Genomic DNA, 24,970 nt, shown 5'->3' with positions numbered 1-24,970 from the left:
CTAGCTAGGGCATCACAGTTATTAACGCCTAAATCAAGACATTGCATCAGCGGTACACCTGTAGCACATAGTCCGCAATAGAATAAATAGCTGTCCAAATGCATGTGAATGAAGTAGGTAAATAAGAGATGGTGTCAGACAGACAACTCTCTGAGGGGAGTTAAGACTAGAGACTTATAGTCCAATGATTTTTGGAAGGAGGGATCAAAGCAAAAGAGAGAAAGAGAAAGGAAACGGAGAGAGGCTGAAAAGAAAGTGGGAGTTTTGTGTCTCGATTGTCTTGGACAGCTCTCAATTCACATAGATTGGATGGAGGCCAGTCATGTGTGCGTTCTTGTGTGCGTGCACTTGCGCATGCGTGTACAGCTGTGTGTGCGCACTTGTGTATGTGTGTGTGGCCATGAGGGTCGTGATGGATGGCCATCTGTGGTTTAATCAGATACATCTGAATATGCAAGCTAGCTTAGCACAGTGCCTCAGACAGACAGCCATTTGCATTCCTGTCCAGCCCACCTGACCTGCATGACTCTATGTGTTTACCTGATCATTAGTGGAGGAGTGTGTGTGTGTGTGTGTGTGTGTGTGTGTGTGTGTGTGTGTGTGTGTGTGTGTGTGTGTGTGTGTGTGTGTGTGTGTGTGTGTGTGTGTGTGTGTGTGTGTGTGTGCGTGTGTGTGTGTGTGCGTGCGTGCGTGTGAGTGTGTGTGTTCTCCCATTTGAAAGGTTTTAGTCATGCACAATGCCAGACACCGGGCGACGTTTTGAGTGTTGTTGCTGAGACCTCTCCTCCCAAACTAGCTGTCAGCAAACGCCAAGCACACATACAGCACCTAAATTCAGAATGGAGGAAATAAATACAAATTCCTCTCCCATCTACACACAGTACCCCTTAATGAAAAACTGAAAACATGTTTTTAGAAACAGACTGCTGAGAGCTGGCCGTCCGACCAAACTGAGCAACCGGGCAAGAAGGACTACTCTGACAGAACTACAGAGTTTCTTGGCTGAGAAGGAAGGACAACAGACTCTGCAGCACTTCGCCAATCTGGGCTATATGGGAGAGTGGCCAGACGGAAGCCACTCCTGAGACAAAGGCACATGACAGCACGCCTGGAGTTTGCAAAAAAGGCACATGAAAGCATTAGGAAAAATATTCTGTAGATTGATGAGCCAAAATGTAACTATTTGGTCTGAATGCAAAGTGCTGTCTGGAGAAAAGCAGGCACAGCTCATCACCTGTCTAACACCATACCTACCGTGAAGCATGGTGGTGGCGGCATCATGCTATGAGGATGCTTTTCAGCGGCAGGGACTGGGTGACTGGTGAGGATAGAGGGAACAATGAATAGAGCAAAATACAGGCAAAACCTTGTTGAGAACTTGCTTCAGACTGCGAACTACCTTAAGACTGGGACAAAGAGTTATGTTCCAACAGGACAAGTATACAGTTAAAACAATGCTGGAATGGCTTCAGAACCAGAATGTGTAAGTTCTTGAGTGGCCCAGCCAAAGCCCAGACTTGAATCCCATTGAAAATCGGTGGAAGACTTGAAAATGGCTGTTTCCCCCGCTACTCCCCATCCAACTTAACAGAGCTTGAGAAAATCTGCAAGGAAGAATGGGAGACAATCCCCAAATCCAGATGTGCAAACCTGATACAGATATACTCAAAACGACTCGAAGCTGTAATCACCGTCAAACGTGCTTCTACAAAGTATTGACTCAGGGGTGTGAACACTGATGTAAATTATAGAGATATTTCTGTATTTAATTTTCAATAAATTTGCTACAATTTCGAAAAACATGTTTTCACTTTATCATTATGGGTATTGTGTGTGAAATCAAATATATTGAATTCATTTTTGAATTCAGACGGTAACACAAACAGCTGTGGAATAAGTCAAGAGGTATGAATACTATCTGAAGGCATTTGTACGTCCTATGTGAACCTTCGTTCGAATCGTTATACTGTGGCTGAACCAATGTCAAACGAATCAGGTAGCATTGAATAGAGTTCTATGCTGCCTACACACTAATTGCGAGCAATTCTCCTGACAAAGACAGAAACGTGAAGAAACGGATTTGCAATAGAAAAAACAAAATTGTAGTACCTTGCTTACATTTCGTTTACTGTCCATGTTAAGCCTTCATGGTGACCTTGTGTCTCTCTGTCTCTGTCTCGCTCTCGGTCTTGTCTCAGGTCAATCTGGCATTTTGTGATTGTTGTTTTTGACTCAGCGCGGGCGCTCATTACCGGGCTGGCTCGCACTGTTACAATACAATTACTGTAGTGGAGCTTCAACCAATCAGGAGAAACACCACAGGCACTGCCTGGAGGGATGGAAGGAGAGAGAGAGAGAGAGAGAGAGATGGAGGTAGGGAGGGAGCGAAAGGGAGGACGTGAGAGGGCGAGAGGGGGGGTGGAAAGGGTGGATGGAGAGAGGGGGAGAAGGAGGGAGATGAAGGGAGATGAGCAGCAATGTAGAGGGCTGGAGGATTGGAGAGATATACTGAATTTTCCACCAGTAAATTCAATTTTTTTTTTTATGTGGAGTTTCATCTACTATTTCTTTCAAAAGTCCGCCCACCATCTACTGAAATACACAACCTTCTTGGTCCGAAGCACCACCAACCAGATCCCATGACAAACATTTCAAATGTCGGCCACCACTATCTCCAGCTCCCACATTTGAAAAATCAATCTCTTGGTTCAAATGAAATAGCCTGCGCCCGTCTGGCTAACACCTTGAATCCAAAACCACTTTCAAAGAGTCCACTCCCATGCTGACAAGCAAATGCTAGCAAGCAGCTGATCTATTCCAGGTGAGCGGTCTCAAGACCGCTTGCACAGCAGCAAAGACAGAAACATCCCAGTCAGAAATCGTGTGGTTCTCAGAACTTCAGAAGTGAGCAGGTGACAGTGAAGGGAGGGAATTCCTGGAGTTGTTTTCTAGAATGGCTGGGGCCTTTCAACTAACTAGAGATCTCTGGTTAAACTGACAACTAGCCTCCGCATCCTGTCTGGGTTAGATTGACGTTTGCTTAATGTCACAGGGGCCGAGTGCACTGAATCTATTTGCAGGGGAGAGCGTAGGGCCCGGCTCGACCCTTAGGGGGAAAAAACACGATTTCACATGTAGAAAATCACATGATTTCACATGTCATTATGACACACACACGGTGCTTTTAACTTACATACGTTGACTACATTGTGTATGATTATTGATTCAGTAATTATTATTCAACATGTTCTTGCCTGGGATTTGAACTCACAACCTCTTGGTTCACGGCATTCCAATCTTTCTGCTGCGACATTTTACTGTCAATAACTGCTTTCACCTGTATACCTACACTTTGGATGTCAAAGTCAATCTCAGCTTCGTTAAAAATACATTTGAAGAAAAATGATTCTATTTATCCGAGTTATTCAGGAGTCACATTAAAACAGAACGATATGCCCCACTAACATTAGACAACTATACACAAAACCCTCAAATTACTGAAATAAGTCAATTAAATCAATGATGAGAGAAAAGTCAGATTAACTGATACCAAAAACTGAACAAAAATATAAACTCGACATGGAACAATTTCAACGACTTTACAGAGTTACAGTTCATATGAGCAAATCAGTCAGTTGAAATAAATAAATTAGGCCCTAATCGATGGGTTTCACATGACTTGGCTCGGTTGCAGGCCATTGGTGGGCCTGGGAAGGCATAGGCACTTGGGTGCCAGGCCCACTCAATGAAGAGCCAGGCCCAGCCAATCAGAATTCGTTTTTTCACCACTGAAGGGCTTTATTACAGACAGAGATACTTTCATAGTTTCATCGTTTCATCAGCTGTTCAGGTGGCTGGTCTCAGACGATCCCGCAGGTGAAGAAGCGTGATGTGGAGGTCCTGGGCTGGCGTGGTTACAAGTGGCCCGCGGTTGTGAGGCCGGTTGGACGTACTGCTAAATTCTCTAAAATGACGTTGGAGTTGGCTTATGGTTGGCTTATGGTAGGCTTATGGTTGGCTTATGGTAGGGAAATGAACATTCAATTCTCTAGCAACAGCTCTGGACATTCCTGCAGTCAGCATGCCAGTCAGCATGCCAGTCAGCATGCTCCCCCAAAACCTGAAACATCTGTGGCATTGTGTTGTGTGACAAAACTGCACATTTTAGAGTGGCCATTTAATGTCCCCAGCACAAGGTGCACCTGTATAATGATCATGCTGTGAAATGCTCATTAACAGGGATGTGTATATTTCTGTGTATGTGTAAGAATGGTCCACCACCCAAAGGACATTCAGCCAACTTGACACAACTGTGGGAAGCATTGGAGTCAACATGGGCCAGCATCTCTGGAACGCTTTCGACACCTTGTATAGTCCATGTCCCGACAAATGTAGGTTTTTCTGAGGGCAAAAGGGGCAGTGCAACTCAACATTAGGAAGCTGTTTCTAATGTTTGTTATACTCCGTGTATGTGCCACTCAGCAGCAGACACCTTTATCCAATGCAACTGACAGTAGTGAGTCTATACAGTTGTTGTATGTGATCACCGCAGGATTTGGACCCACAGCCGTAATGCTAGTGCCACGCTTTCAGCAACGGCCACAAAGGACCATCAACACACTAGACTTGCTGGCTTAGTCAGAAGGTAAGGGTCCTTGGTTTTCACAGCCATGTGGATGAATGTGCACTCGCTCTGTCGCTGACTCCCCGTTAACTCATTACCAATTGAAATAGAACTTCGGCTACCTCGGAAATGTCTAAATATTGCTCTAGCTGGCTTCAAGGATTTTTGAAAATAGAATGGGGTTTTACTTTAGAAACACGACATGCAAAGGCATTGATTTTAACATTTGATTAGGATGGAACGAGCCTGCATACTGAGAAAATGAGAGAGAGATAGAGAGAGAGAGAGAGAGAGAGAGAGAGAGAGAGAGAGAGAGAGAGAGAGAGAGAGAGAGAGAGAGAGAGAGAGAGAGAGAGAGAGAGAGAGACAAAGAGAGAAAAGAGAGACAAAGAGAGACAAAGAGAGATCCAGAGAAGAGAGAGAGAGAGAGAGAGAGAGAGAGAGAGAGAGAGAGAGAGAGAGAGAGAGAGAGAGGAAATTCAATGTTCCAACTGCTATCAACGGAGGATCCATCATAATGAGGATGTGTGTGTGTGTGTGTGTGTGTGTGTGTGTGTGTGTGTGTGTGTGTGTGTGTGTGTGTGTGTGTGTGTGTGTGTGTGTGTGTGTGTGTGTGTGTGTGTGTGTGTGTGTGTGTGTGTGTGTGTGTGTGTGTGTGTGTGTGTGTGTGTGTGTGTGAGAGACAGTATGATGGTGAGGAACATAAAGACAGTGGTGTGAGCCAAACAGTGGGTGGGTGAGAGTGGGCGAGCATTCGTTCAGAGGACAGAGAGAGAGAGAGAGAGAGAGAGAGAGAGAGAGAGAGAGAGAGAGAGAGAGAGAGAGAGAGAGAGAGAGAGAGAGAGAGAGAGAGAGAGAGAGAGAGAGAGAGAGAGAGAGAGAGAGAGAGAGAGAGAGAGAGAGAGAGAGAGAGAGAGAGAGACGAAGGGAAGGGAAGGGAAGGGAAGGGAAGGGAAGGGAAGGGAAGGGAAGGGAAGGGAGCCAGGCTTATACTATTGATCTACTCGTCTCCTCTCTCTGTCTGTCTGGGTGGAGGGTGGGGGGGAATCTTTCTATCTACATTCACGACACGTCAGATGTATCTAGTAATTGACCTTTCATAGTGATGAGGGTTAATTCATTAACACTGCGTGTGGGGTAACTGTGGGTTTGGTGCTCGTCTACTGGTTGAGTTGTGCTATGTTGCTGCTATGTTGCTCATTACTGTAGAGTGGAGACGGGAGAGTATTTTACCATCCTCCTATATACAAGTCCTCTATTCACTACTCATAACAAGCAGCCTACTGTACTCATATAGGCTATTACCAGGACATTAGTCTCACGTTGCCATACCTCTAAAATCACGTCGTTGTCACGTCGTTGTCACGTCTCCTGAAGCCTGGTTCGCGACGAGGCTACCAGGACTAGCTCCCATATCAAACTTGTGTACCTTCATCCTCCTCCTACCCACCTTCTAACCTTGTCTGACGAATCCTTTACTCAGAGAAGAAGAGAGGAGGCGAAGGAGAGAGTCAAGCCTTCTGCCCTTTTCCTCTTTCAACCGTTACCTCCCCTTCTTTTTTCTTCCCTCTTCAAGCAGTGGGAGAACGAGCAGCTCCACAGTCTGGAGGAGAGGGGGCGGGTGCTCCTCTCCCTGCAGTTCCTTCCCCCGCTAGACGAGGGCGATGGAGGAGGAGGGGGCCGGAGAGGAGAGGGATTGTGTGTCGGGGTGCAGCGCTGCGCTCACCTGGCCGCCATGGACGTCAACGGCTTCTCAGACCCCTACGTCAAAACGTAAGCGTGTGTGTGTGTGTGTGTGTGTGTGTGTGTGTGTGTGTGTGTGTGTGTGTGTGTGTGTGTGTGTGTGTGTGTGTGTGTGTGTGTGTGTGTGTGTGTGTGTGTGTGTGTGTGTGTGTGTGTGTGTGTGTGTGTGTGTCCATGTCAAAAACTATACAAATCACACATGAGTTGTCACATCTAGTCATTACAGGCATTAAAGGCATTGCAGCTGTGGCTTTATCTGTTCGACTTAAACTCTGGATCATTTAGCTATTTGATTTGGAATTTTAGGACCCCTTCAGGTATCAAAAATCAACAAATAAATGTATGTAAAATATGGAATTTGGCCTTTAACCCCCTTATCGCTCTGCTTCTATTCATTTGTATGTGTTACCTTCAGACAAGTCCTGAGACACAGAGATCACAATCGTGTTCATCACAAAATGTTACAACCCCCCCCGACCGACTTTGACTTTATTTCATTTTTTCATTCTTAAACATCCGTTCTCCTTTCCATCCTAATATCTTCATAAAGCACTCAACAATGTCTGACGAGAAGGATAGATTTACTTAAGCTTCAGGCCTTTCCTATTCAAGCCAAGCAGGAATTAAGGAAGCTGGAGATTGAGAGGAGGGCCATAAATGACAAGTTAACAGTATAATATATCAAACGCACCAAAGTCTTAGTGTCAAGAAAATTGGATGAGATGGGTGGTGAACCAGTCGTAATTGAGCCCCAAATGCAGACGTAAAGTGTTTAAACCATTTGGCTGGCAGCATTGAAAATCAAAAAGAGAGAGAAAGAGCGACAGATAGGGGAGAGGGTACTGGGTTTTCAGATGAAAGGAAAGTTGGAATAGGTTAAAGAGTGAAGAGAGGAGTGAATATGGGTAGGAGAGACGACCTGGGCCTAGTTCCATTAGGATTCCTTTCACCTTCTCCTAACTCCTTCCTTTTTGGCATTGATTGGAAATCAATACAGTGTCCTGTTGGAAGGCTGGCTGGAGCATCACTATGTTACTTGAATCTAGACCAATCTACTGTCCAGTTCTATCACATTTGGAAGCACCAGGGGAGCCAGGAGACTGAACTTGAATGGGGCCCAAGAAGACCATCACTCACTTCAATTAGTCTGGGTGTGATAAAGAGAAAGGAATAGAGCAGGTCTGTTTCTTCCATCCTCCATGTTCCTCTTAATTGTATTCCATGTGTCATCTGTTCAAGTCAAATGTTCCAAAGTATTTAATTCCTCCCAAGGCAAAATGGCACAGGAACAGACGAGAGCTCAGTTCACTATCGCCCGCCCCCGCACACACACACATGCATAGACTCTGTCACACACACACACGTCACACACACACACACACACACACACACACACACACACACACACACACACACACACACACACACACACACACACACACACACACACACACACACACACACACACACACACACACACACACACACACACTGTCACCCACACACACACACATTGTCACCCACACTCTCTGTCTCTCACACAGATCAAAGCTAAGTCTCTCACTGTGCATGTGACAGTGTGTGTGCACATGTACATGTACGTGTGTGTGTATGTGTGTGTGTGTGTGTGTGTGTGTGTGTGTGTGTGTGTGTGTGTGTGTGTGTGTGTGTGTGTGTGTGTGTGTGTGTGTGTGTGTGTGTGTGTGTGTGTGTGTGTGTGTGTGTGTGTGTGTGTGTGTGTGTGTGTGTGTGTGTGTGTGTGTGTGTGTGTGTGTGTGTGTGTGTGCTACCCACTGTTTAGGAAGCGTATCAAAATTTTATCAGCAGTCAGTGGGATGTCACCACAAAAGGCCTGAGAGACATACCTGTGTGTATGCATTTGAGGGATTGTTTGTGCGTCAATCTATGACACCCCTGTGACACCCTCTATTTTCCCTTTCTCACTCCCCTAACCCTCTGTCTCTCCCCTCTCTCACCCACCCCTCTCTCTCCTCCTCCTCTCTCTCTCACCCTTTCAGATATCTGAAGCCCGACACACAGAAGAAATCCAAACACAAAACGGCTGTGATTAAAAAGACCCTTAACCCTGAATTCAATGAGGTATATCCCTGCTGGGTCTCCAGGCACCTCATATGCTAGGCATGTACAGTGCCTTGCGAAAGTATTCGGCCCCCTTGAACTTTGCGACCTTTTGCCACATTTCAGGCTTCAAACATAAAGATATAAAACTGTATGTTTTTGTGAAAAATCAACAACAAGTGGGACACAATCATGAAGTGGAATGACATTTATTGGATATTTCAAACTTTTTTAACAAATCAAAAACTGAAAAATTGGGGGTGCAAAATTATTCAGCCCCTTTACTTTCAGTGCAGCAAACTCTCTCCAGAAGTTCAGTGAGGATCTCTGAATGATCCAATGTTGACCTAAATGACTAATGATGATAAATACAATCCACCTGTGTGTAATCAAGTCTCCGTATAAATGCACCTGCACTGTGATAGTCTCAGAGGTCCATTAAAAGCGCAGAGAGCATCATGAAGAACAAGGAACACACCAGGCAGGTCCGAGATACTGTTGTGAAGAAGTTTAAAGCCGGATTTGGATACAAAAAGATTTCCCAAGCTTTAAACATCCCAAGGAGCACTGTGCAAGCGATAATATTGAAATGGAAGGAGTATCAGACCACTGCAAATCTACCAAGACCTGGCCATCCCTCTAAACTTTCAGCTCATACAAGGAGAAGACTGATCAGAGATGCAGCCAAGAGGCCCATGATCACTCTGTGTGAACTGCAGAGATCTAGAGCTGAGCTGGGAGACTCTGTCCATTGGACAACAATCAGTCGTATATTGCACAAATCTGGCCTTTATGGAAGAGTGGCAAGAAGAAAGCCATTTCTTAAAGATAACCATAAAAAGTGTTGTTTAAAGTTTGCCACGAGCCACCTGGGAGACACACCAAACATGTAAATATATAATAATAATAATAATAATAATATATGCCATTTAGCAGACGCTTTTATCCAAAGCGACTTACAGTCATGTGTGCATACATTCTACGTATGGGTGGTCCCGGGGATCGAACCCACTACCCTGGCGTTACAAGCGCCATGCTCTACCAACTGAGCTACAGAAGTGGAAGAAGGTGTCAGATGAAACCAAAATTGAACTTTTTGGCAGCAATGCAAAACGTTATGTTTGGCGTAAAAGCAACACAGCTCATCACCCTGAACACACCATCCCCACTGTCAAACATGGTGGTGGCAGGATCATGGTTTGGGCCTGCTTTTCTTCAGCAGGGACAGGGAAGATGGTTAAAATTGATGGGAAGATGGATGGAGCCAAATACAGGACCATTCTGGAAGAAAACCTGATGGAGTCTGCAAAAGACCTGATACTGGGACGGAGATTTGTTTTCCAACAAGACAATGATCCAAAACATAAAGCAAAATCTACAATGGAATGGTTCAAAAATAAACATATCCAGGTGTTAGAATGGCCAAGTCAAAGTCCAGACCTGAATCCAATCGAGAATCTGTGGAAAGAACTGAAAACTGCTGTTCACAAATGCTCTCTATCCAACCTCACTGAGCTCGAGCTGTTTTCCAAGGAGGAATGGGAAAAAAATTCAGTCTCTCGATGTGCAAAACTGATAGAGACATAGCCCAAGCGACTTACAGCTGTAATCGCAGCAAAAGGTGGCGCTACAAAGTATTAATTAAGGGGGCTGAATAATTTTGCATGCCCAATTGTTACGTTTTTGATTTGTAAAAAAAGTTTGAAATATCCAATAAATGTCGTTCCACTTCATGATTGTGTCCCACTTGTTGTTAATTCTTCACAAAAAAATACAGTTTTATATCTTTATGTTTGAAGCCTGAAATGTGTCAAAAGGTCGCAAAGTTCAAGGGGGCCGAATACTTTCGCAAGGCACTGTAATGTGTTTTAGCGTATGCTCTACCAGTCCTCTCTCTGGAGGGGGTCAATGTTAATGTCAATGCTAATGAGATGTCCAGTCCAATATCCCACACTCTCCTCATCTGTCATCCTCTCTCTCTGTCTCTCTGTCTCTGTCTCGCTCTCTCTTCTAGTATACAGTATTCATCACCTCTTCTACCCTCTCCCTTTTCTTCGGAAAATCTCTCCTTCCTCCTCATTCTCTCTCTATCAGTACCACATCCCATTTCCTCTGAATTGAATTATAACTAGGGATGCACGATATATCGGTAAGCATATCGGAATCGGCCGATATTAGCTAAAAATGCCAACATCGGCATCGGCCCGATGTCTAGTTTAACACTGACGTGCAAACCGATGTCAAACCTGACGTGCATACCTATATAACGTAGGTAGATGACGTGCATACCTATATAACGTAGGTAGATTACGTGCATACCTATATAACGTAGGTAGATGACATAATGACGCCACAAAAAAATATAGCACTACACGTGCAACACAGCATTCCTAACCTAGAACACAATGTCTGCTGTGTGGATCGAGCAGTCAACAAGTAGAGCAGTCATTTGAAAGAGTAAGAACATTTCAGCGAGACAACTCAATGGCGAAATCCATTAACGCCAAGATAATGGAATTCATTGCCCTTTGACAATCAACCATTCTCTGTCGTGGATGATGTTGGCTTTCGCCGACTGGTCGAGCACCTCGAGCCCCGGTACACACTACCAAGTAGGTGCTATTTTCCAGATGTTGCCCTACCGGAGTACACAGTATTGTTGAAAAGCACATCCATGAGCTACTTGCTATGGGCGTCACGACTGACATTTGGACCAGAGATGTCAGCCCCATGAGCATGCTGAGTCTGACAGCCCAGTGGGTCGACCAGGATTTCGTATTGAGTTAAGCTGTATTGCATGCTCAAGAATGTGCTGGTTCTCATACCGCTGCTGCCACTTCAATGGGATTTGAGAACATGTTTGAAACTTGGAAACATGAACAGACTCCCAGCGCCATTCCAACAGCTGACTCAAGAAATAAGCTCATCAACTGCGTCTGCAGCAGACGTGATACCCTCTGTCATGGCATTGAAACGCCTGCTCAACAAAACCGCCAACACAGACCGTGTGGTTAACTTGGAAAAGTACTCTACTAGAGACTGTGAACAAAGCGACTCGGTGGCATTCTCTCTAAGACTCTTCACTGTGTCGTCACCATGCTCGATGCGAGGTACAAGGAACCGCTACTTCGATGCAGACAAGAAACAGGGTTTAACGTGAAATGTTACATACAGCTGGACAAGATGGAAACGGACACAGTGACAGTGCCCACCGAGGAAGAGAGGCCACGGACAGACAGGGCTGAAACTTCACTGCTTGACATGGATGATGAAATCCTGTTTGAGAATGAAACAAATGAACAACGAAACAGCACAGCAAGTAAGTGAAAGAGATACGTAAATGCCACCAAAATAACTTTATGGTCAGTGTGTGTGTTTCAACTATTTAACTGTTCTAGAATGCTTAAAAGGCCGCAAAAAAAATTCAATATCGGTCATCGGTATCTGTTTATTTTTTGACAATTGGATGTCATATCGGTGCATCCCTAATTATAACAATGGATCATAATTTGCAATCGTCTGAACACATATCAGTAATGTCCTTTGCTTGGCCCTCTCATCTCTATATGTCTCCCCCCCCTTCCTCTATCCTCCGTCTCTCCCCCGCTCATTCTACAGTGTGGGCATTGGGATCCGTTTGCCCTTCACAAATCCTAACTTTAGTAATTAAGGTGGAAACACTAAAGCTGACCATAGATCAGTGTCCAGTAGCAAACTCCTCCTACTGAATGGGCTCTCCTGTCGTTCCCTTGCACCCTACAGGAGTTCTTTTATGAGATCTCCATGCCAGAGCTGTCCAATAAGACACTGGAGGTCACTGTCTGGGACTACGACTTGGGGCGCTCCAATGACTTCATAGGTGAGACTCTTCACTTTGCACACATACGCACGCACACACACAGAGCGAGAGAGATGGCGAGAGAGACACAGCCCTATGAGAAGCATTGGACATTGGGACATTGAACTCCTGAAAGGTTCCCATGGTGACACTGTTTACCATGTTTACAGGTGGAGTGTGCCTGAGCTGTCACTCACAGGGAGACCCCCTCCGTCATTGGATGGACTGCCTTAAGAACAAGGGTCAGAGGGTGGAGCGCTGGCACGTACTGACCAATGAGCTCCCAAGATCCGTAAGTCATGAGTAAGGCCACACCTCTACTAAAGACACAAGGCTCAGTCACAATTCTTCACCCTTCTCCCTTTGTTGCACACTTCCAGTCTTTGATATGTCAACGGTGGAAACTCCCTCAAGGCAGGTGTGGAGAATACAGATTCAAATCATCCCTCGAGCCGCCTACCACCTAGGAATTCCTCGAGATCTGAGAGGATTGGATAGATCAAAAATACGGAGGTAATTCCACCTAGCTTATCAGAACGCAAGGGGGAAGCCATGACCGTATTGATCTGGATCCAATTGAAACCTTTCAGATCTACTGTAGTGCCTAGGTGGTAGGGGGTATGGGTTGATTTGGAACTCAAGTGAACATGAACCATATCTAGGCTCTCTCTAGAGCCCTGTTTATACCTGGTTCAAACATGCAATACCTCTTCATTGATATTTTCCTGATCTTGTCTGTTTACACTTAGAAGATCTGATCACAATCAGATAGCAATGCGTCTTTTAATCGTCTACACCTGTCTAAAAATGTGGGCACAATCCAAATGTTGACAGGATTGGGACAAAGGACACATGTTAGCACCAGGTATAAATGGGGATGACTTGCCACAGGATGGGAATGCACTACCTGTATGTTTCGATGTCTATAAGGGTGATTCAAACCAACACACCATAACACACCATGGAGAAAATGCATGCTGACTATAAGTCATTTACACTAACAAGGCCTGGATGTTATTAAGCACAACTCCTTCATGCTATGGAATAAACGAGTGGTGGTGTTGATGATCCCTTCAAGTTAGATGAGAGTTTCTTTGATTATTTGAATCAGCTGAATAGTGCTCGGGGCAAAAACCAAAATGTGCACCCCTTGGGGTCCAGAGGACCGAGTTTGGGAAACGCTGGGTTAGATGGAGATGTTTGAGAGTGGGATGGGGAATGCGGTTCTGGTTGCCTTATGGCCTCTTGTCACTAATGTTGACATACACAACTCAACATCATACCTCCAATTTTATCAGATTTCATCTGCACGTTTTAGTCTACGGGCTCTTTTACTTCTCTTGTTCAGCTGATTTGATTGATTTCCATATCTTTCATGGTTATTTTTGAATAACAAATTGATGTCTATGTTGGTAATAATATGCCTATGCTACACAAATACCGGCACACAAATATCTAACATCAGATATCCTGTTTGTGTTGTTGACATTTGAACCCAAATGGAGCCCTATTCCCTACATAACCCTATGGGCCTTGGTCAAAAGTAGTCCTCTACATAGGGAATAGGGGGCCAATTTGGAACAAACACATTCACTTGCATCCAAAACATGACATACACTGATAATGTTATGACTACAGAAGTTCTTCCATGTTGTTGCATGATGCAATACAGTATTGACAAAAACAAGTTGTCCCCTCCCTAATATAACTATCCCCAGCCCCCCCCCCCCAAAAAGTATTTGATCATAAAAGTATTATTATTATTATTACTTGGTTTATTATTGAGGTGATTTCCCTGTATTGCTATTTTTGTTTTCTGTCATGTTTCTTATATTTGTCTCTTAATGCACGACTGAATGTGTGAATGTGGGTTTTTACTGACGTTTCAATGGCTGTATACAATTATCTTGTTGTGCTTTTAACAATTGTTGTTCTTACATTTATATCAGGTGTTTTGTGTACAATATGAAAATACATTTGGAATGCACTACTGTATAAGTCTGACTTGGTTTCTATTTTGTGAGATGGCTTGCCTGAGGGAAATGCAGTAGTCACTCAGTGCTACTGAACAGTAAAATAGCTCACGTTTACCCCCTGGTGGTCCAATGAATACATTACACATTTTCAAGTAATTTAGCTGACGCCCTGACCATGTTAAACGGTCCTTGCTATCCGCCATTCTTGGGATGTACCAACTCTGACATTACCTCATTGAAGTTTAAATGTACAATGGTTACGATTAGTTAAGGGTTAAAGTTAGGGTTATGGGTTGGGGACGTCCCAAGGATCCCGGGTAGCACTAACTTTTCAACTTCCCAGAACAAGTATCAAGCAAGAATCAATAAGACAGTGCTGTTTTTTTTATGTGATAAACTTTTAAATGAAAGGCAACTGGAAACATGAATAAAACAGCACACATTTAAAAAATAAACCCATTTATTGTACATTAGTCTCTGAACTATCAGTGTCACATTAAGTCAAAGTCTGAGCACTTGCTTTGTGTCTCTCTAAATAAAATCCTCAGTTCAGTGCAGACAAGAGGTGCTCATTTTCCTTAACTTTTCCTGGATAGTCACCTTATGAAGTGTCCTGGGGTTGGGAATGTGGTTTTGGGACTCCTAAACCACACAAGTACAACTCCAGTCCTTAGATTCTGCACTGCAGTGTCAGTGGGTTTCGGGTTCCTGCTTTTTACATAATTAATCAGTGTTTGTTATTGGACAAGTTCAAATAGTTTCACTTAATTTCCGTTTTAATGCAACATGACCCCGGTTTTTCTTGCAGGTCTAGATCCTAAAAACATATATATATATTTTAAGATCAAAAACAAGCAGACACTGACTGTGGCTCTCAAGGAATTGTGTTCGACACCAGTGTCTTCAACCTACGGTTTATCATCTGCAGTTTCCAAGGACAGTAGGCTCCACCCCCCCCGAGTCACAAGCAGGAAGTGGATCAATACTACAACACAGCAAAAGTAAATAACCTCCCTGTAACAGACTGGCAGACAGGGCCCCGCTGCCCTTTGGACGGGCTGGTGCACAAACACACATACAGTAAGTTAAAACACACACGCACAGTAATAAAAAAAAGTTTAAAAAGTCTACACACACACACACTTGCTGCTTGCTTAAGGTAGTTCATCACATCTGATGATGACAACAACTACTCCTTGTGGGATCGCTGATGACTGCATTATCAGAAGCGGCATGCACACCGTCTGCCACAGACAGAGTCCACAAAGACCTGTCCCGTTGAAGCCGGTGCAGCCACGGTCATACGCACCCCTCCATATGTATTTGGACAGTTGAAGCTAAAATAAAATGTGTCTCTTAAACTCCAGCATTTTGGATCAGAGATTTTCCCACGTGTCCGTCTTACCGTTTAGAAATGAAAGCATTTTGTGGTATCCAATTGTGTTCCATTACGGCAACTCCCCAACGGTCTAAGGAGAGGTGAGGATCGGACAAACACGCTGCTTCTTATAAACACCCGGAAGTCAGTCGGACCAATGTGTTGGAGGGGGGATACCGTTCAATTGACGACCCTAGTCAGCTTGCAGGCGCCCAGTCCGCCACGCGAAGACGCTAGAGCAAGTTAAGACGAGGAACCCCCTGCCAACCCTACCCTCCCCTAACCCGGACAGTGCTAGGCCAATTGACGAGGAACCCCCTGCCAACCCTACCCTCCCCTAACCCGGACAGTGCTAGGCCAATTGACGAGGAACCCCCTGCCAACCCTACCCTCCCCTAACCCGGACAGTGCTAGGCCAATTGAACGAGGAACCCCCTGCCAACCCTACCCTCCCCTAACCCGGACAGTGCTAGGCCAATTGACGAGGAATCCCCTGCCAACCCTCCCTCCCCTAACCCGGACAGTGCTAGGCCAATTGACGAGGAATCCCCTGCCAACCCTCCCCTCCCTAACCCGGACAGTGCTAGGCCAATTGACGAGGAATCCCCTGCCAACCCTCCCCTCCCTAACCCGGACAGTGCTAGGCCAATTGACGAGGAATCCCCTGCCAACCCTACCCTCCCCTAACCCGGACAGTGCTAGGCCAATTGACGAGGAACCCCCTGCCAACCCTACCCTCCCTAACCCGGACAGTGCTAGGCCAATTGAACGAGGAACCCCCTGCCAACCCTACCCTCCCCTAACCCGGACAGTGCTAGGCCAATTGACGAGGAATCCCCTGCCAACCCTCCCCTCCCCTAACCCGGACAGTGCTAGGCCAATTGACGAGGAATCCCCTGCCAACCCTCCCCTCCCCTAACCCGGACAGTGCTAGGCCAATTGACGAGGAATCCCCTGCCAACCCTCCCCTCCCCTAACCCGGACAGTGCTAGGCCAATTGACGAGGAATCCCCTGCCAACCCTACCCTCCCCTAACCCGGACAGTGCTAGGCCAATTGACGAGGAATCCCCTGCCAACCCTACCCTCCCCTAACCCGGACAGTGCTAGGCCAATTGACGAGGAACCCCCTGCCAACCCTACCCTCCCCTAACCCGGACAGTGCTAGGCCAATTGACGAGGAACCCCCTGCCAACCCTACCCTCCCCTAACCCGGACAGTGCTAGGCCAATTGACGAGGAATCCCCTGCCAACCCTCCCCTCCCCTAACCCGGACAGTGCTAGGCCAATTGACGAGGAATCCCCTGCCAACCCTCCCCTCCCCTAACCCGGACAGTGCTAGGCCAATTGACGAGGAATCCCCTGCCAACCCTACCCTCCCCTAACCCGGACAGTGCTAGGCCAATTGACGAGGAATCCCCTGCCAACCCTACCCTCCCCTAACCCGGACAGTGCTAGGCCAATTGACGAGGAATCCCCTGCCAACCCTACCCTCCCCTAACCCGGACAGTGCTAGGCCAATTGTGCACTGCCCTTGGAACTCCCGGTCACGTCAGGCTGTAGTGACGCCCCTCTGCACGTCGGGTGAAGTGCCTTAGCAGGATGCGCCACTCGGGAGCTCCGTGGCAAAGAAAAACATCTAAAGGCTTTATATAGCGCTACTTAAATGCTTTTACAAATCATAATTATATGTCATAATCTATAAATGGTTTATTAATTTACATTTGGCAATAAAATCTACAGTGGGAATTGTTATGCCACCCGTTATACACCATTTACAGTTATATGACATAGGCTTATAGATCATTCGTGAAGCACTTATATAGCGCTTACAAAGCCTTTATGTACCCTATAAAAAAAAGTCTTTATAGGTTGTACTGCCCTCACCCAATGTCCGACACATGAGTCCTGATGTGTTTGGTCAGCTTAGCCGCCTCACTGAAAGCCTTGCCACACAGGCTGCAGGTGTGGGCCCCGCCTCCGGCAGGCCGCATTCCATTGTGAACGCGCTGGTGCTTCCTACACGTGTAGGCGTCCTTGAAGCTCATGCCGCAGACGGGGCAGCCGTACAGCCGCAGCTCCGTGTGGACGCGCCGGTGGTTCCTCAGCGTGCCATCGTTGTTGAATCGCTTGCCACACAGTGCACAAACGTACGGCTTCTCCCCTGTGTGAATGCGGAGGTGGATCTTGAGGCGTGACACGTGGCTGAATATCTTACCACACTGAGGGCACGGGTGGGACTTTTGATCCCCCCTGTTGTTTGTGGACCTGTTTATTTGTTGATGACCCCTATTTGTTGACCTATTTGTTGGTGGTTGACGTCTGGTTTGACCCGGATAGAACAGGGAGGTCAAGGGACCTACGGCACTGGTGGTGTCCCCGAAGTCTAGTTCTGGCCCTGTTGTTACACAACCATCGCTGCCAATCTGACGGAAAAAGCCATCTGGGATCACGGCCGCACTAGCTGATACCAGGTCAGTTGCGACGCCCGAGGCAGAGGCACCGTACCTGCTGCTGTCTGCAACCACGGATTCCAGGTCAGCGCTCAGGTCTGAAACAGTGTACCTGGTTTCAACAGTGGCTGGTCCAGGGTCCGAACTGGGGTTTAGTTCACCACACCCCATCTGAGCAGATACTGACCCCAAGTCAGTAGGGATAGTATCACTAGGCTCTGTTTTGATGCCCTCAGAGTTATAGTGTAAAACCACTCTGTCCACGGGGCATGATGTGCTGCTGAAGGGATATGCAGAGGGAAGGAGATGCTGGTCGTCTTCTTCGTCCAAGTCACTTTTCACGGACGCTGAAGTCAATGGAGCTACTACTGGTGTGGTAGCCGATGTACCGGTCTGTTGTGAGGACAGGGTATGTGGAGAGTTACACAGACTCTTCCACTCGGTGCACTCTGTGGGTAGCTGGCTATGTGTGGCAGGCATCTTATCCTGGTTCATTACCATGTGGTTCTGGGTCTGTGTAGACTCAAGGTCTGGACCCTGGTCGGAACTCCACTGGTGCTGCCCAGACATAGAGAGAGAAACAGGCCTGGTCGAGACTGGATGGACAGACCAACAAACAGACAGAAAAGAGAGAGAAATCAGCTTGATTCCATTCACACAACTACAGAAGCAACGATCCAAACATGAGTTTACAGGCATTTTGTAGGATGAGCTTGTTTGGGTAATGTGGTGATCTACTGGGCTTTAGACTGTCCAAATGCCCCATATCATAATATTCTAGAAAAACCTGCATCCTCTCCCCTTTATCTACACTCAGTGAAATAATTGACAGATGAAAACAGTATTAGGCAACAGAGGTCATCTGGCTTTCACTTGTTCTCAGATGAGTGCAGACAATAGACGAAGAGCCATTGGCATCGTCACCTGCTGAACATTCCGTTCCCGTGTCGAGTCCAACTTCTCGTAACCTTCGTTTTAGGACTTCATTCTCTCTCTTCGTACGGGCAGTCTCCTCCTCGAATTCTGACACTGTCCCCCCGACCACCTCCAGTATCTCATCTACAGCCACCATTAACCGCTCGGTGAGGTAAGCATTCAAAAGCTGTAGTTTAGTCATTTTCTATAAATTTTGCCTGCCCAGAATATTTGTTAAAATTCACTGAAAGCCTACTAATAACGACCCAAGCTAGACTGTTTTGTAAACATATCCGCGGAAGCATTCACTTCCGGGTTATTTGACTCTACCGACGCTACCGTAATTCGTGAAAAGGGGGAGGCAAGAGTTTTATTAAAGGGATTTTCCACTTAAATATGTTAGGTTTGCACCCCTATTACTGTGTATATTCATAAATATATTGCGTGAAGGTAACGTGAGTCAAGCATCTGGCATCTTCCTTTTGGAAATAAACAACCTGAAAGATGGTTCAACTTTAATACAAAAGAAATACAGAATCAGAAATGTGATTTTAATAATTAAATGATGGACTGATTTAATTCATTTAAACACACACTCTTCAATCAAGCTGGAAACATCAGCGACGATGACATTATCCATTAGTTTTCTACTGCACCGTTTTTATTAATCCCAATAAATACATTTAGGAAATATTCCTATTGCTAAAACACTTCAACTTTTCACACTCCCTTCATGTCCTCCTGTGTTTGAAATGGTGCAGCCGATTCAGTAGTAGCTGATTAGTTCGCGCATTGACCTCCTCATGTGATGAGCTGCCCTGCATCTGTCAGGTGTGTGTTCAGGTGGACCCGCAGGCCGCTGGCCACAGTGAAACTCTTGGGACACTGGACACAGCGATAGGGTTTCTCCCCAGAGTGAGTCCGTTTGTGCTTCTTCATGGTGTCTCCGTCGCTGAAGGTCCTGTGGCAGTAGGGGCAGCTGTAGGGTCTCTCACCGGTGTGGATCCTATAATATAGAAATAATAGTATATAAATGGAGTGAAGAGACTTTAACCCAACACCTAGCAACCTCGTCAAGAGGTTTGGAGTTTTGGGCGTAACGGCAAAGGTGTGACTTCACAAACTTGTTGGATGGATTTTGCTGTTGATTTTGGTTGTGTTTCAGATGATTTTTGAGCCCAATAGAAATGAATGGTCACGTAATGTGTTGGAGTCACTTTTATTATAAATAAGAAGAATCGAATACGTTTCTAAACACTTCTACATTAATGTGGATGCTACCATGACTACGGATAGTCCTGAATTATTCGCGAATAATGACGAGTGAGAAAGTTACAGATGCATAAATATAGTCATCATCATTCAGGACTATCCGTGGTCATGGTAACATTCACATGACTTCTACTCCTTTTGCCACGGGGCAAAGAGAAAACTGTTTATAGTTTCACAGCTAATTTCCTTCAACTCTACCCTTTTTGCCATGTGATGGAGATAACGGTTTTCAGTTTTAAATTGCATTTCCTGCCATTTCTACACATTTTGCCCGTGACTTGTTAATAATACCTGAGTGAGAGTGACTGACAAAATCAATGGGGGCCACCTGGAGGTCAGGACCTCCGGGCACGTGGTCGGTAGTCGGCCATGATTACTACACGTTTAGATCGCTTGCTAGACTCATTTAAAACAGCTAGCCGACATGGGTAATTGAGTCAGTGATGACATAACAAGAGAAGAATTGCTGGCGCACGTCCAAATTTCAAACTTGCACCTTGTGTGTTCGACTATTTTAACTCTCAATAGTAAGTTGAGACTGCGGTGCTTATGGTGCTTATGCCTGGAGCCCTGATCAACATTCAATGAAGGACAAGTTGTCACAGGGCTCCAACCTATATAGCCCATACTACCACACTTGCCCAATGCCCAGGCCCATGACCCAGCCACATTGTCAGTACTTAGCTTTTATGTAAAGATTGACGGCTATTTAGAAACATATTAAATTCTTATTGACCAAAACATTTATTAACTCCAAAATGACACCATACATTATTTACCATTCATTTCTATTGGGCACAAAATCATCTGAAACAAAAATGAAAACAAAACAGCAAATGCATCCAACACATTTGTAGAGTCACAAACTTGATGTAATCATTGCCTGCTAGAAATATGGGACTGTGTAGCTCAGTTGGTAGAGCATGGCGCTTGTAACGCCAGGGTAGTGGGTTCAATCCCCGGGACCACCCATACGTAGAATGTATGCACGCATGACTGTAAGTCGCTTTGGATAAAAGCGTCTGCTAAATGGCATATATTATTATTTTATTATTAAATACTAAGCTTTTGACTACTTTAATACACATAAGTCAATTTGTCCCGATACTTTTGGTCCCCTAAAATGGGGACTTATGTACAAAAAAGTGCTGTCCTCTCTAAACGGTTCACCCGATTCAAGCCGACAGTTTAACCTCATAGTCATAGTATCATTTCAAATCCAAAGTGCTGCAGTACAGAGACAAAACAACTCAACGTGTCACTGTCCCAATACTTTTGGAGCTCACTGTATAATAACACAACATGTTAATGTATGCCAACCTCAGGTGTCGTCTCAGGTTGCCTCTCTGGGTAAAGCTCTTGGAGCACCAGGAGCAGCGGTGGGGTCTCTCCCCCGTGTGGATGCGGTGGTGGCGCCGCAGGTCAGCCGACTGGGCGAAGGACTTACAGCACCAGTCACAGGCGTAGGGCTTCTTGTACTGGAGGTGGAGGTGGAGGCTGGCCTCCTGGCTGAAACTCTCCCGACAGTGGGTGCAGCGGTGTGGGCGTCCCTCCTGGTGGTCGGTGGGGGTGAAGTTGTTACTCTCGTCGTATGGCAACGCCCTGTCCTTGGGCCCAGGCTCTGTTTCATATGTTTGCTGGTCATGTACGGGTGTGTTATGGAGCTCCGAGATGTCCATATCCGGAAGGTCTTTGAAGCCAGCGTCGCCTGAGAGTTCATGGTTGTGGGGTAGTCGTGTTATAGGACGACCTGTGTAGTCTGAACTGGATTGAGGTTCATGGTTGGTGAGGTTCACTGTGACGTCACATTCCTTGGGTTCCATTTTGATCCGTGCCTGGATTGGGTCGATGGGAGCGGACGTCTTTCCCTCTGTCCCAAGGACTGGCATTTCAGCCTTGGCTGCTCCAGTTGTTGTGGCACAGTGGGCATTGGAGGAAAACAGAGATGGGGCCAAGGACGAGGCATTTCCAATACTCTTGGGTTCTGGGTCTGAGTTGGGTTCAGTCTTTGGGATTGCCTCCCCTGGACTGGGCTTCTCCTCTACTCTGACTGTTTCAGTGTGTCCCTGGTTTGGTCCTGTCAGACCCCCATCCTTACCCAATACTACCTGGCTCTGTGTCTGTAGCCCTCGTCTGTTGACCTGGCTCTGTGTCTGTAGCCCCCGTCTGTTGACCTGGCTCTTCTGCAGGGACTCTGGGTCATGTTCCCGACTGGGGCTCTGGGTCATGTTCCACTCTTGCTCACAGAGCTGCTGCTGCCCAGAGAGAGAAAGGCTAGTGGATCCTGCATAGAAAGAGGGTGCAAATACAAAGTGCTGTCATTAAATAAGTATGACATTTAGTAGATATTTATGACATTGTAAGTAATCATCCACTACTATTAGTTGTTCAGTTTTGCTGCGAGGGATATTCGGAATTCGGGCACTTCTCGCGAGCCAACGTAACGTTACTGTCAATTGTCAACAGACAGAGTAACTAACTAGTTGACAGGTTGCCAATTCATTTTTGCATGACCATTCAATTAGCATTATCCAACTAAATGTTCTCACTCTCCGCCAAGAGTAGGATGTCCCGGAGCTGTCGCCGCAGGCTTTCATTTTGTCTCTTCGCGCTTTCGTTCTCCCTCTTCGTCCTCGCCGTCTCTTCTCGGTACTCGGCCACTGTGTCCCCGACCACGTCCAGAATCTCCCGCACCACTACCGTTAAACGTTCTGTCAGGTAAACATTCAACAGCTGCAATTTGGTCATTTTAAAGACGTAAAATAGTGCAGAATAATGTCTCGTCTCTCTCTCAGCTGATGTTGTGATTTTATTCTTCGTTTGTTGGTAATTGGGTGACTAGGAAGTGTGTATGTTGTTTTATCGCCACCTGCTGTTTGGGAAGTGAAATGTCTGTCTTGTTTATGTTGAGCCACAAGGGGGAAGTGCAACCATTTATAATTTCCTCTGAATCAGTAGTTTTATAACATGGACCCTCAATCCTGGTCCATCCCAACAACATCTGATTCAACTACTCAACTAACTTATCATTCAGCCCTTAATCAAAAAGGTAGGTCTATGAACAGAAGCCCAAACACAAATAAGACTAAACAGACAGACCTAGTGAAGACAGCAGATACGCTACAGGACTGTTTTGCCAGCACAGACTGGAATGTGTTCTGGGATTCATCCAATGGCATTGAGGAGTAAACCACATCAGTCACCGGCTTTATCAATAAGTGCATAAACGACATCGTCCCAACAGTGACTGTACGTACATATCCCAAATACAGGCAACAATCGCACTGAGCTGAAGGCTAGAGCTGAGCAAGACCTTTATACAGGTCAACATTCACAAGGCCGCGGGGCCAGACGGATTAGCAGGACGTGTACTCAGAGCATGCGAGGACCAACTGCCAAGAGACTTCACTGACATCTTCTACCTCTCCCTGACTGAGTCTGTAATACCTACATGATTCAAGCACACCACCATAGTCCCTGTGCCCAAGAAAGCGAAGGTAACCTGCCTAAATGACTTCCGCCCCATAGCACTCACGTCAGTAGCCATGAAGTGCTTTGAAAGGCTGTTCATGACTCACATTAACACCATCATCCTGGAAACCCTAGACCCACTCCGATTCGCATACCGCCTCAACCGATCCGAAGGTGACGCAATCTCAATCGCGCTCCACACTGCTCTTTCCCACCTGGACAAAAGGAACACCTATGTGAGAATGCTGTTCATTGACTACAGCTCAGTGTTAAACCCCATAGTGCCCATTAAATTCATCACTATATTAAGGACCCTGGGACTAAACACCTCCCTCTGCAAATGGATACTAGACTTCCTGACGTGCCGCCCCCAGGTGGTAAGGGTATGCAACAACACGTCTGCCACGCTGATCCTCAACAAGGGGACCCCTCAGGGGTGCGTGCTTAATCTCCTCTTGTACTCCCTGTTCACCCACGACTTCGTGGCCAAGCACAACTCCAACACCATCATTAAGTTTGCTGACAACACAACAGTGGTAGGCCTGATCACCCACAACGATGAGACAGCCTATAGGGAGGAGGTCGGAGACCTGGCCGTGTGGTCCCAGGACAACAACCTCTCCCTCAACTTGAGCAAGACAAAGGAGATGATCGTGGACTACAGGAAAAAGGAAGGCCGAACACGCCCCCATTCACATCAACGGGCTGTAGTTCCTTGGTGTCCACATCACCAACCAACTATTATGGTCCAAATACACCAAGACAGTCGTAAAGGGGGCACGACAACTTATTTTCCCCCTCAGGAGACTGAAAACATTTGGCATAGGTCCCCACATCCTCAAAAAGTTCTACAGCTGCACCATCGAGAGCATCCTGACCGGTTGCATCACCGCCTGGTATGGCAACTGCTCGTCATCCAGCCGTAAGGCGATACAGATGGTAGTGTGTACGGCCCAGTACATCATTGGGGCCAAGCTTCCTGCCATCTAGGAGCTATATACTAGGCGGTGTCAGAGGAAGGCCCCCCCAAAAAATCTAAGACTTCAGTCACCCAAGTCATAGACTGTTCTCTCTGCTACCGCACGGCAAGCGGTACCGAAGCGCCAAGTCTAGGTCCAAAAGATTCCTTAACAACTTCTACCCCCAAGCCATAAGACTGCTGAATAATTTAATCAAATGGCGACCTAGACTATTTGCATTAACCCCCCCCCCCCTTTGTTTTT

At 46.1% G+C, this 24,970-nt stretch overlaps 3 protein-coding genes across 4 annotated transcripts in view; 1 reads left to right on the top strand and 2 right to left on the bottom strand.

The window, feature by feature from the left end:
• The window catches only part of doc2a (double C2-like domains, alpha), a 53,569-nt gene extending 39,281 nt beyond the window's left edge, over positions 1–14,288 (top strand). The window contains exons 8-11 of one of the 2 annotated variants that reach the window (XM_046307033.1): positions 6,204–6,397; positions 8,386–8,467; positions 12,209–12,305; positions 12,455–14,288. In XM_046307033.1, coding sequence (XP_046162989.1) covers positions 6,204–6,397; positions 8,386–8,467; positions 12,209–12,305; positions 12,455–12,591 — 510 coding nt within the window. In that variant the 3' untranslated portion in view covers positions 12,592–14,288. Of the gene's footprint in view, positions 1–6,200; positions 6,398–8,385; positions 8,468–12,208; positions 12,306–12,454 lie in introns of both variants that reach the window. The other variant, XM_046307032.1, reaches the window with a different exon arrangement.
• Positions 14,289–16,984: 2,696 nt separating this feature from the next.
• On the bottom strand, positions 16,985–19,308 carry LOC124000290 (zinc finger protein 135). The gene is made up of 2 exons (XM_046306556.1): positions 19,014–19,308; positions 16,985–18,685 (listed from the first exon to the last, which is right to left on the bottom strand). Exons 1-2 carry the CDS (start codon positions 19,204–19,206, stop codon positions 17,520–17,522), a joined length of 1,359 nt encoding a protein of 452 aa, XP_046162512.1. The 5' UTR covers positions 19,207–19,308; the 3' UTR covers positions 16,985–17,519.
• A 199-nt stretch (positions 19,309–19,507) lies between these two features.
• Positions 19,508–23,096, bottom strand: LOC124000203 (zinc finger protein 239-like). The gene is made up of 3 exons (XM_046306405.1): positions 22,826–23,096; positions 21,597–22,560; positions 19,508–20,010 (listed from the first exon to the last, which is right to left on the bottom strand). Exons 1-3 carry the CDS (start codon positions 23,022–23,024, stop codon positions 19,806–19,808), a joined length of 1,368 nt encoding a protein of 455 aa, XP_046162361.1. The 5' UTR covers positions 23,025–23,096; the 3' UTR covers positions 19,508–19,805.
• Positions 23,097–24,970: the final 1,874 nt, after the last annotated feature.

The sequence above is a fragment of the Oncorhynchus gorbuscha genome, linkage group LG16, assembly GCF_021184085.1.
Source record: "Oncorhynchus gorbuscha isolate QuinsamMale2020 ecotype Even-year linkage group LG16, OgorEven_v1.0, whole genome shotgun sequence".
Lineage (NCBI taxonomy): Eukaryota > Metazoa > Chordata > Actinopteri > Salmoniformes > Salmonidae > Oncorhynchus > Oncorhynchus gorbuscha.
Note: the sequence above shows the minus strand (reverse complement) of the source record. Positions and strands in the feature narration are given on the sequence as shown.